Source organism: Mixophyes fleayi, chromosome 2, assembly GCF_038048845.1.
Source record: "Mixophyes fleayi isolate aMixFle1 chromosome 2, aMixFle1.hap1, whole genome shotgun sequence".
Classification (NCBI taxonomy): Eukaryota; Metazoa; Chordata; class Amphibia; order Anura; family Limnodynastidae; genus Mixophyes; species Mixophyes fleayi.
Genome location: NC_134403.1, coordinates 1,257,733 through 1,270,766, shown reverse-complemented (window position 1 = coordinate 1,270,766; position 13,034 = coordinate 1,257,733). Strand labels below are relative to the sequence as shown.

The following is a 13,034-nucleotide window of genomic DNA, read 5'->3' as shown; positions in this document are numbered from 1 at the left end:
CTACAGGAATGAGTGTGCCTAGCTTAGTGTGGGTGCGGGGACTAGAGGAATGAGTGTGCCTAGCTTAGTGTGGGTGCAGGGACCACAGGAATGAGTGTACCTAGCTTAGTGTGAGTGCGGAGACCACAGGAATAAGTGTGCCTAACTTAGCGTGGGTGCGAGGACCACAGGAATGAGTGTGCTTAGCTTAGCGTGGGTGCGGGGACCAGAGGAATAAGTGTGCCTAGCTTTGTGTGGGTGCGGAGACCACAGGAATGGAGTGTGCCTAGCTTAGTGTGAGTGCGGGGGCCACAGGAATGAGTGTGGGGGCCACAGGAATGAGTGTGCCTAGCTTAGTGTGGGTGAGGGGACCACTGGAATGAGTGTGCCTAGCTTAGTGAGGGTGCGGGGACCAGAGGAATAAGTGTGCCTAGCTTAGTGTGGGTGCGGGGACCAGTGGAATAAGTGTGCCTAGCTTAATGTGAGTGCGGGGACCACCGGAATGAGTGTGCCTAGCTTAGTGTGGGTGAGGGGACCGCAGGAATGAGTGTGCCTAGCTTAGTGAGGGTGCGGGGACCACAGAAATGAGTGTGCCTAGCTTAGTGTGAGTGTGGGGACCACAGGAATGAATGTGCCTAGCTTAGTGTGAGTGCGGGGACCACAGGAATGATTGTGCCTAGCTTAGTGTGGGTGCGGGGACCACAGGAATGAGTGTGCCTAGCTTAGTGTGGGTGCGGGGACCACAGGAATGAGTGTGCCTAGCTTAGTGTGAGTGCGGGAACCACAGGAATGAGTGTGCCTAGCTTAGTGTGGGTGCGAGGACCACAGGAATAAGTGTGCCTAGCTTAGTGAGTGCGGGGACCACAAGAATGAGTGTGCCGAGCATAGTGTGGGTGCGGGGACCACAGGAATGAGTGTGCCTAGCTTAGTCTAGGTGCGGGGACCACAGGAATGAGTGTGCCTAGCTTAGTGTGGGTGCGGGGACCACAGGAATGAGTGTGCCTAGCTTAGTCTAGGTGCGGGGACCACAGGAATGAGTGTGCCTAGCTTAGTGTGGGTGCGGGGACCACAGGAATGAGTGTGCCTAGCTTAGTGTGGGTGCGGGGACCACAGGAATGAGTGTGCCTAGTTTAGCGTGGGTGCGGGGACCAGAGGAAAGAGTGTGCCTAGCTTAGTGTGGGTGCGGGGACCACAGGAATGAGTGTGCCTAGCTTAGCGTGGGTGCGGGGACCACAGGAATGAGTGTGCCTAGCTTACCGTGGGTGCGGGGACCAGAGAAATAAGTGTGCCTAGCTTAGTGTGAGTGCGGGGACCACAGGAATGAGTGTGCCTAGCTTAGAGTGGGTGCGGGGACCACAGGAATGACTGTGCCTAGCTTAGTGTGAGTGCGGGGACCAAAGGAATGAGTGTGCCTAGATTAGTGCTGGTGCGGAGACCACAGGGATGAGTGTGCCAAGCTTAGTGTGAGTGCGGGGACCACAGGAATTAGTGTGCCTAGCTTAGTGTGAGTGCGGAGACCACAGGAATGAGTGTGCCTAGCTTAGTGTGAGTGCGGGGACCACATGAATGAGTGTGCCTAGCTTAGTGTGAGTGCGGGGACCACATGAATGAGTGTGCCTAGCTTAGTGTGGGTGCGGGGACCACAGGAATGAGTGTGCCTAGCTTAGTGTGAGTGCGGATACCACAGGAATGAGTGTGCCTAGCTTAGTGTGAGTGCGGGGACCACATGAATGAGTGTGCCTAGCTTAGTGTGAGTGCGGGGACCACATGAATGAGTGTGCCTAGCTTAGTGTGGGTGCGGGGACCACAGGAATGAGTGTGCCTAGCTTAGTGTGAGTGAGGAGACCACAGGAATGAGTGTGCCTAGCTTAGTGTGAGTGCGGGGACCACATGAATGAGTGTGCCTAGCTTATTGTGGGTGCGGGGACCACATGAATGAGTGTGCCTAGCTTAGTGTGAGTGCGGGGACCACAGGAATTAGTGTGCCTAGCTTAGTGTGGGTGCGGGGACCACAGGAATGAGTGTGCCTAGCTTAGGGTGAGTGCGGAGACCACAGGAATGAGTGTGCCTAGTTTAGCGTGGGTGCGGGGACCAGAGGAAAGAGTGTGCCTAGCTTAGTGTGGGTGCGGGGACCACAGGAATGAGTGTGCCTAGCTTAGCGTGGGTGCGGGGACCACAGGAATGAGTGTGCCTAGCTTACCGTGGGTGCGGGGACCAGAGAAATAAGTGTGCCTAGCTTAGTGTGAGTGCGGGGACCACAGGAATGAGTGTGCCTAGCTTAGAGTGGGTGCGGGGACCACAGGAATGAGTGTGCCTAGCTTAGTGTGAGTGCGGGGACCAAAGGAATGAGTGTGCCTAGATTAGTGTGGGTGCGGAGACCACAGGGATGAGTGTGCCAAGCTTAGTGTGAGTGCGGGGACCACAGGAATTAGTGTGCCTAGCTTAGTGTGAGTGCGGAGACCACAGGAATGAGTGTGCCTAGCTTAGTGTGAGTGCGGGGACCACATGAATGAGTGTGCCTAGCTTAGTGTGAGTGCGGGGACCACATGAATGAGTGTGCCTAGCTTAGTGTGGGTGCATGGACCACAGGAATGAGTGTGCCTAGCTTAGTGTGAGTGCGGAGACCACAGGAATGAGTGTGCCTAGCTTAGTGTGAGTGCGGGGACCACATGAATGAGTGTGCCTAGCTTAGTGTGAGTGCGGGGACCACATGAATGAGTGTGCCTAGCTTAGTGTGGGTGCGGGGACCACAGGAATGAGTGTGCCTAGCTTAGTGTGAGTGAGGAGACCACAGGAATGAGTGTGCCTAGCTTAGTGTGAGTGCGGGGACCACATGAATGAGTGTGCCTAGCTTATTGTGGGTGCGGGGACCACATGAATGAGTGTGCCTAGCTTAGGGTGAGTGCGGAGACCACAGGAATGAGTGTGCCTAGCTTAGTGTGAGTGCGGGGATTACATGAATGAGTGTGCCTAGCTTAGTGTGAGTGCGGGGACCACATGAATGAGTGTGCCTAGCTTATTGTGGGTACGGGGACCACATGAATGAGTGTGCCTAGCTTTGCGTGAGTGCGGAGACCACAGAAATGGAGTGTGCCTCCATCACCTAGCTCCATAAACGACTGTGTGTCTTGTAACACTATAGATACTGTACAAGATGCAGGATAGTAATGTGATAATGTGTCTGATCACACTATAGATACTGTACAAGATGCAGGATAGTAATGTGATAATGTGTGTGGTCACACTATAGATACTGTACAAGATGCAGGATAGTAATGTGATAATGTGTGTGGTCACACTATAGATACTGTACAAGATGCAGGATAGTAATGTGATAATGTGTGTGGTCACACTATAGATACTGTACAAGATGCAGCATAGTAATGTGATAATGTGTGTGGTCACACTTTAGATACTGTACAAGATGCAGGATAATAATGTCATAATGTGTGTGGTCACACTATAGACACTGTACAAGTTGCAGGATAGTAATGTGATAATGTGTGTGGTCACACTATAGATACTGTACAAGATGCAGCATAGTAATGTGATAATGTGTGTGGTCACACTTTAGATACTGTACAAGATGCAGGATAGTAATGTGATAATGTTTGTGGTCACACTATAGATACTGTACAAGATGCAGGATAGTAATGTGATAATGTGTGTGGTCACACTATAGATACTGTACAAGATGCAGGATAGTAATGTGATAATGTGTGTGGTCACACTATAGATACTGTACAAGATGCAGGATAATCAGTTCAGAGGAATTACTGGTAACACAGGACAGATTCTGTTACCTTTCCTGAGAGTGGTCAGAGGGTTCCCATAAATCACCAGCTGATCCAGCGAGGGGAAGAGAGCCACAGCTAACAGATCATCTTCATGCAGTATCTGAGAATAACATGTAAACACAATTTAAATCAAATTACATTTTTTAATCAAATCTCCCCTTTGGGTAATCATCGAGCCAACCATCAGCAATGTGTTTCCTAACTTAATATTCATTGAAATATTATATACTTCTGGTCCTCATTCCTTGGGAGCAGAAGGTATAGATAGACATGCATATCTCACCTTCTATGCATTAGTAGCCAGAAATATATGTATATACGAGACTCCTCTTGTATCTATTTACAATGAGTGCAGTCAATGGTCAGTATGGAGTATGCAAGATCAGCCAGTTACAGAAATTACGCCCTCTGTAGAAATAAAATCTTTTCAATAACATATTTTACACAATAAGTGAACATATTACTGACTGTCCAGTCCGTTATGTACTAGCCTTAATCTGCCCAATACCGAGCCTCGATACTTCCTCACTCCACTAATACCCCACCTGAAATCTCTATGTGTGCTAACAGCACTTTCACCATCCACAAACCAGAAACCCGCAGTCTTGGAATATTATTTCATTCTGAAATGTCCTTCACTTCCTACATTCATTAACATCTCAAAAATATCTCCTACATCCATCCTTACTTAACTAAAGACACCACTAAAACAGGAATTTGTGCTCTCGTCATTTCCCGCCTTAGCTACTGTAACACTCTTCCAATCGTCCTTCTATTATACAAACTGGCTCCACTAAAAACTATGGCTGCCAGACAGATTTTCCTAATAATTTTACTAATGCTACCGCTCTATGCCAGTCATTGCACAGGCTGCCTGTTTCTCTCAAGATACAGCGCTGCCCCTCCTACATCTCTTGTCTTATCATTGCGTACCATCGTACCTGTGTTCACCAGTTTTCCAACGACCTACACCTATCATCCTCCCTTATCAGCGTCTCCCACTCCTGTCATCCACCTATGCTGCACAAGCACACAATAAATGCACTACTGTGGACAATCACTAAATTTATCTTTCACAATTGGCCGGATCTGGCCAGCAGTGGGGCTTTTCATCCTTTCATAACTCTGTCCCTCAGTGCTGCCAAGAGGATAATGAGTTGACAGACGTACCTTGTTTTCGGCCAGGCTCAGGGTCCTCAGGTTCGGGAGGGGAGGTGAGATGGACTCATTCAGTTGGTCTGCGCAGGACAGCAGAAAGCCGGGAGGATTTGAAAAGCTGGCGGTTGTGTCCAGAGGTTTCTGCCAGACAGAAGGAGAACATTGTGACACCCACAAGTATTAAAGCACTGTGTGGTATATTTATCATGTCCGCATACAGAGGAATAATCACTGATCTGTTATCTAATCTGTTATCATACAGCAGCTGTAATGTCACACATGTATGATTATAGAATATACAGATGGAGCGAAGGTGGAGAAAATGCACCAAGTTATATAGTATTGGCGCTGCCCACGTACAGACAGTGGCCGTGTTGCGCTCTAGCTGCAGCGAAGTACCAGGTTCTACAATCTTCCACCATCAGCCATCATTGGACAAGAACGGCCCCATGCCGTGTTTCTTAATAAATTATAAGACAGCAAAGCAGGTGCGCAGTGCAAAAACTTTACCCCATGATTTCAACCCCTTCTTCACTATCATACTGTACAATAATACTGTATTATAAGTGGCTGTACCTTGTTCATCGTATATATACTTACCAGTAAAGGCTCAAACCTGGAGAGTCTGCAAGTGGGGCGAAAAATCACTTCTGCAAACAAGTAATATGAATAGAGTAATAACATAAAGGGTCCGACTCAATATGATGACATTTTCTTTACGTCCCCTACTTTGCTAATCATGGCTCCCTGTATACAGCCTGGTTCATGTATTGATTCAAAGAAAGATTCCCTCACAATGAATCTGCCTCTACTGTCCTGTCTGAGTCTCTACCCACAACGCCAGCACTCAGCGCTGTGAGGGGAGACAAGTGCTGAGAGATGGGAGAATACTTCGTACAATCGTTTGAAGATGATTAGAACTATATAAAGATTTTATACTTTATTTTTATTTATTTTATTTGTAATCTTCATTTGCAAAAATCTACATAAAAGTTGGACTCTTCCATTTAAGGGGTATGAGGGTTTTTGAGTCTCACAATCCTTCTCAGTATAACCCAGAGTGTCACCCACCTGTTCGGTCAGAATCCTTAGAATTGGGCAGCACCAGGTAATCCAGGTTCTCCTCACTCAGGTCCTCGGCATCTTCTCTCATCTCTGCCTCCTGTGTCTTGTGACTGCTCCCTACCAGAGTCCCTACGATAGGTGGGCTCACAGCCCCTGACTGATGTAAGTACGGAACTGCAGAAAGAGCATTTCTGTCCAGGTTCAGCACACGTAAACTGCAAAGAATAAAGTACACAGGGATTATTCACAGTACTGATAGAAAATATGTGATAAAACTTAAAGGCATTAGAATTTATTTATTGTGATTGGCCAGGAGACTTGGCAGCCGTGGGGTGTACCTGGGTGAAGGGGGTGTCCCAGGGAAGGATCATGTGATGCTGGGACACCCTTATTGGTCAGGTATGGCTGACTGCTGCCGAGCCCCCCTGATTAGCCAGGTACCGATGCTGAGACCCCCTGCTAATTGTGATATTGTGAGGGGAGTTTTCTTCTCTATTCATTCTAGAATATAAGGTGATCCAATATGAAGTGTGTCACATAGGATACACTGGCCAGACTTAGATACTTACAATAACTGATATGAGCGGCATTTCTTTTAACATCAGTTATTTAATGTTTGTCAACATATAGCAAGTGGCAGAAAATATGTTATTGACATAGGAAAAAAGCTTCCACTGTTGCTCACAGACGTATGATAATCTCACACACACACACACACATAGCTGTAACAGTCAGGTTGGCTTCTTCATCCACGTTTTACTATAAAGCACATTTAATGAGTCACATTCACCTTGTCAGACCGGCCAGGCTCACAAATACATCCGGATGGGACAGCTCGTTGTCGTCCAACATCAACACTTCCAGAGATGGAAACACTGTAACGTCTGCATCTTTCCTGGATATAAGTAACAGATATTATACATGTAACACACGGACATCACATGCTTAGCCAGGGCTGACGCATTTTACTATATGTTTTGTGGAGATACATGAATATACCAGAACAGAGTTACCTGTCGTCAGTTCCAACTACTACTAGGAACAATCTTCCTAATAATTATCCCTATGCGGAAAGGCAGACAATCATATACCCATAATGGCCACATTTCCTTTAAGTCTTAAGTCACATCTACTACAGCTGTGTAGGTTACATACATAAATATTTGCATTTGACATTACTTCAAACACATAGCAAAATAAATAAATAGCCGATAACAAAACATGGTATGGAACCAGTATTAGGCAATTACCAGGGGAAGCCTAAGAGGGGAAAAGGAAGGGGGGATGAAGGGGAAACGAGAGGGGGATGCAGGGGAAACGAGAGGGGGATGCAGGGGAAACGAGAGGGGGATGCAGGGGAAACGAGAGGGGGATGCAGGGGAAACGAGAGGGGGATGCAGGGGAAACGAGAGGAGGATGCAGGGGAAACGAGAGGGGGATGCAGGGGAAACGAGAGGGGGATGCAGGGGAAACGAGAGGGGGATGCAGGGGAAACGAGAGGGGGATGCAGGGGAAACGAGAGGGGGATACAGGGGAAACGAGAGGGGGATGAAGGGGAAACGAGAGGGGGATACAGGGGAAACGAGAGGGGATACAGGGGAAACGAGAGGGGGATACAGGGGAAACGAGAGGGGGATGAAGGGGAAACGAGAGGGGGATGAAGGGGAAACGAGAGGGGGATGAAGGGGAAACGAGAGGGGGATGCAGGGGAAACGAGAGGGGGATGCAGGGGAAACGAGAGGGGGATGCAGGGGAAACGAGAGGGGGATGCAGGGGAAACGAGAGATGGATACAGGGGAAACGAGAGGGGGATGCAGGGGAAACGAGAGGGGGATGAAGGGGAAACGAGAGGGGGATGCAGGGGAAACGAGAGGGGGATGCAGGGGAAACGAGAGGGGGATGCAGGGGAAACGAGAGGGGGATGCAGGGGAAACGAGAGGGGGATGCAGGGGAAACGAGAGGGGGATGCAGGGGAAACGAGAGATGGATGCAGGGGAAACGAGAGGGGGATGCAGGGGAAACGAGAGGGGGATGCAGGGGAAACGAGAGATGGATACAGGGGAAACGAGAGGGGGATGCAGGGGAAACGAGAGGGGGATGCAGGGGAAACGAGAGGGGGATGCAGGGGAAACGAGAGATGGATACAGGGGAAACGAGAGGGGGATGCAGGGGAAACGAGAGGGGGATGCAGGGGAAACGAGAGGGGGATGCAGGGGAAACGAGAGATGGATGCAGGGGAAACGAGAGATGGATGCAGGGGAAACGAGAGGGGGATGCAGGGGAAACGAGAGGGGGATGCAGGGGAAACGAGAGATGGATACAGGGGAAACGAGAGGGGGATGCAGGGGAAACGAGAGATGGATACAGGGGAAACGAGAGATGGATACAGGGGAAACGAGAGATGGATACAGGGGAAACGAGAGGGGGATACAGGGGAAACGAGAGGGGGATACAGGGTAAACGAGAGGGGGATGCAGGGGAAACGAGAGGGGGATGCAGGGGAAACGAGAGGGGGATGCAGGGGAAACGAGAGGGGGATGAAGGGGAAACGAGAGGGATGCAGGGGAAACAAGAGGGGGATGCAGGGGAAACGAGAGGGGGATGCAGGGGAAACGAGAGGGGGATGCAGAGGAAACGAGAGGGGGATGCAGGGGAAACGAGAGATGGATACAGGGGAAACGAGAGGGGGATGCAGGGGAAACGAGAGGGGGATGCAGGGGAAACGAGAGATGGATACAGGGGAAACGAGAGGGGGATGCAGGGGAAACGAGAGGGGGATGCAGGGGAAACGAGAGATGGATACAGGGGAAATGAGAGGGGGATGCAGGGGAAACGAGAGGGGGATGCAGGGGAAACGAGAGATGGATACAGGGGAAACGAGAGATGGATACAGGGGAAACGAGAGGGGGATACAGGGGAAACGAGAGGGGGATGCAGGGGAAAGGAGAGGGGGATGCAGGGGAAACGAGAGGGGGATGCAGGGGAAACGAGAGGGGGATGCAGGGGAAACAAGAGGGGGGTGAAGGGGAAACGAGAGGGGGATGCAGGGGAAACGAGAGGGGGATGAAGGGGAAACGAGAGGGGGATGCAGGGGAAACGAGAGGGGGATGAAGGGGAAACGAGAGGGGGATACAGGGGAAACGAGAGGAGGATTCAGGGGAAACGAGAGGGGGATGATGGGGAAACGAGAGGGGGATGCAGGGGAAACGAGAGGGGGATGCAGGGGAAACGAGAGGGGGATACAGGGGAAACGAGAGGGGGATGCAGGGGAAATGAGAGGGGGATACAGGGGAAACGAGAGGGGGATGCAGGGGAAACGAGAGGGGGATGCAGGGGAAACGAGAGGGAGTGGAGGGGAAAATGGAGGTTGTTAGAGGGGAAAAGGGAGGGGATGGAGAGGAAACGGGAAGGTGGAGGAATGGAAAAGGGAGCGGGTGGAAGGGAATAGGGAGGGGGGTGGAGGGGAAAAGGGGAACATGACGCCAGGAGGGGGATATCAGACAGGAGGGCTGCTCATGCTTGGAATTATAGTAGAATTATTGTATCAGGACCAGATACATGATCCATCATGAGATGTATTAAGTTCCATTTAGTATTGTATTCCTAGCTGGAGGGGGTGACTGTCTCCCCTACATCTGATATCCAGCACATTGTACATTGCATGATGACCACATACAGTCATTTGCTGAGAGGTTTTGTCGGTCTCTTTAACAACACTACTTATGGGTCACTTGGGCCCTGCACATTAGCCAATGACGAGACCCGACTTGTACATACTGAGGTGGCACACTCAGGTCCAGCGGCAGATCTGTTAGCCCATTTCCTGTCAGGTAAAGTACTCTGAGCCGTGGGAATACCCCCAGCTGTGGTATATCCCTCGGGGAGACAGTGTTGTATGAAAGATTCAGGACCTGAAACACAAAGATATAATACACAGCTACTACCTGCATTATATATGGTACTGTCATATTATAATCCTTTATAGGGGCCACAAAGGGCCCGCAGCACAGTACAGAGAGCATAGAACGCAGCATTACAGGACAATACAATAAACACATTGCAGTACACAACACAGCTACAAAGAACAGCCATACAGGGCAATGAGCACTATAACTGGAAAGGGGAAGGAGGAGAGCTGGAGGATGAACCAGAGCAAGCTGAGCCTGTGCCCAGGAGTGTGGGTACAACCAGAGCCAGCAATAGAGGTGTGAAGACGAGGGAGGGGTGGAGGCCAAGGGCAAAGAGCCCATTGAGGACGTACAAAACGTAGCTGGTATGCAGAGGTCAAAGGTAACACGAGGAGGAGGACAGGAGGGAAGAGGGCCCTGCTCGCAGGAGCTTACAATCTAAAGAGTCAGTCTAAGGGAGCTAGAAATCAGAAGGGTAAGAAAAACAAGAGTGGGTGTGGCTGAATCACATAGAAATAATTTATTGTAGAAATTTATTTGAATTAGTGGAGCAGGCGCCAATTTATATCATTGCAAATGTACTGATTTTGATACTGAGTCATATTTGTGTATTAGCAATGTAGTGATTTCTGAAGCAATAGACATATGTCAGGGGAGGAAATGTGTTTTCTGTAACTGTCTGAAGGCAGGTAATCTCATGTTAATCAGACCTTTTCATCTCAGTGTTCAACATATACCTTAGCCAGGCGGTTCCAAAAGTGTGCGCCGCGGCTTCCATGGGTGCCGCGGGCCAGCCATAGAAAAAACAAAGAACACAAAAACGTACCAATCCACGCGGCGCCGGGACCCAGCATCGTCCTCTCTCACGCAGCTTGTCACTGAATATTGACAAGCTGAGTGAGACAGGAGGATGCTGGGTCCCGGCACAGCGCGGATTGGGAAGTTTTTGTGTCCTTTGTTTTTTTCTATGGCTGGCACACGGCAAAGGGGGCAGATTGAGAGGGAGTGTGACAAAGGGCAGAGGAGGGGGACAGCGTGAGAGTAGGGCAGATGAGGGGGACACCATGAAAAAGAGCAGAGGAGGGGGACAGCGTGAGAGAGGGCAGAGGAGGGGGACAGCGTGACAGAGGAGGGGGACAGCGTGAGAGAGGGCAGAGGAGGGGGACAGCGTGAGAGAGGGCAGAGGAGGGGGGCATCGTGAGAGGGGGCAGCGTGAGAGGGCAGAAGGGGCAGTGTGTCTGGATGCAGAGGGGGCAGAGTGTCTGGATGCAGAGGGGGCAGAGTGTCTGGATGCAGAGGGGGCAGAGTGTCTGGATGCAGATGGGGCAGAGTGTCTGGATGCATAGGGGGCATTTTTGCATACAACTAAATAAGTATTTCTGTCCTGACCTAAATACTTATTACAATTTTTTGACCCAACTACTTCTAAAACAGGACTGCTCAGTAATTATTTTGGAGGGGTGCCTTGAAAAAATTATGGAGACTCTAAGGGTGCCGCAGACTGCAAAAGTTTGGGAACCACTGCCTTAGCCTGAAGGCACATGGGGGGTAAACTTGTTAGGTTTCCTATGTCTCTAAGACAGGATGCAGGAACTCAAGAGATTGATGGAAATTTTGTTAAAGCTAAAATCGCGTTAACTCCTGGGATCTGATGTAATATTTCAGATGTTGCGGAACCATCTTGGATCAGGGAGGGTTGTTACCCCTGCTAGGCTGTGTCCAAAACTGTATAAAAAAGGATTGTTTGACCATGTAATGTATTATTCCAACTGTAACTCTTGGAAGATCGCTAGCACCTTTGGCAACAATTATAGTCTGCGGCTATTTGGGAAGTGTCAGTAAGTGTCTTTCCATTCCACACATCTAGACATTGACATTATAGCCCATTCTTCTTGCCAACATCAGGTTAGATGGTGATCGTTGGTGGACAGCGATTTTTAAAAGGTACCATAGATGCTGTATTGGACTGAGATCTGGTCTTTAATAGGCCATTTCAGGACATTAACCTGTAGGGTGGTAAGCTACTGCACTGTGGCTTCTGCTGTATGCTTTGGGTCACTGTCATGTTGGAAGATAAATCTCCAAGTCCAAGCGCTCTTGTAGACTGCAGCAGGTTTTCCTCCAGGATTTATCTGTACTTTGCTCCATCCCCCTCTATTTTTATGAGAGCCATCCCTATAACAAGAAGCTGCCACCAGCTGGCTCACTCTACGGATGGTGATGGTGCTATGATGGCGCCAAGCACAGCGTTCAGCATCAGACCATACAATCTTCTTCCACAAGTTCATATCTCCCACATGTCTATAGACAAACTGGAGCCAGGCTTTGATATAAGTTTGTTGCTGGGGCTCTCTTCTTACCCCCCTCCCAAATCATTGTCCTGTGTGTGTTCAACTGGAGAACGGAAGGAAACAATCTCTTGGAAGACTGTCATTCAGCAGATGTAAAGCAGAAATGTATATTTTCTGTCATGCGCGTTTTATTTCACACAGAATGGTTAAAAATGTTTCAAACCTTTCCAGGAACTTTGAGGGAGATCTAGAGAGAACAGTGTGACCCAGAGATTGATAGACACATATATGGTTAATAACCGACTGTGAATAATACACTCGTATATCTGAGGTAATGGCTTCCTGCGTTCACTGTGATATATTACATACTTCCAGGTGTAAATTGAGGCTTGTGTGACGGATTTATTTCACTCTTTCACAACTACTGAGGTGCAATTAGCAAATGAAAAAATTCAACCCGAAAAGCAACTGTGAAAAAATGTTAAAATCCCAAATCACTAAGAAAACAACACTTAAATGTGAATGGACGCTTTCTAAAATTTTATATATCAGCAATTTATATTTTATTTTATTATTGCACATTTTTGAAGCTTGATCAGACTATAGGAAAACAGTACAGCGAAGAACATGAGACTATTGTAGCACAAAGTAACACAAATATTTACTTTCCTGTAATCTATAAACATACTAAAGTACATATATTGTCTACACACGTAGTGAATGCGGCCATTGGGCTGACTCAATATACATAAAATTGCAGCCTATCAATTCCAGGAATCAGTGATGTCCCCAGATCCAAGGTTATTGATTGGCTATATTTTCATGTCACTTCCATT

General features: G+C 48.8%; 1 protein-coding gene across 3 annotated transcripts in view; it reads right to left on the bottom strand.

Annotated features, from left to right (window-relative positions):
- Nucleotides 1-13,034, bottom strand: part of XRRA1 (X-ray radiation resistance associated 1) — a 118,313-nt gene that overhangs the window by 29,401 nt on the left and 75,878 nt on the right. For all 3 annotated transcript variants that reach the window (XM_075198317.1, XM_075198316.1, XM_075198318.1), the window contains 6 exons: nt 9,777-9,910; nt 6,790-6,894; nt 6,006-6,214; nt 5,535-5,584; nt 4,947-5,075; nt 3,783-3,876 (listed from right to left, as the gene is read on the bottom strand). In XM_075198317.1, the coding sequence (XP_075054418.1) occupies nt 3,783-3,876; nt 4,947-5,075; nt 5,535-5,584; nt 6,006-6,214; nt 6,790-6,894; nt 9,777-9,910 (721 nt within the window). The remainder of the gene's footprint in view (nt 1-3,782; nt 3,877-4,946; nt 5,076-5,534; nt 5,585-6,005; nt 6,215-6,789; nt 6,895-9,776; nt 9,911-13,034) is intronic.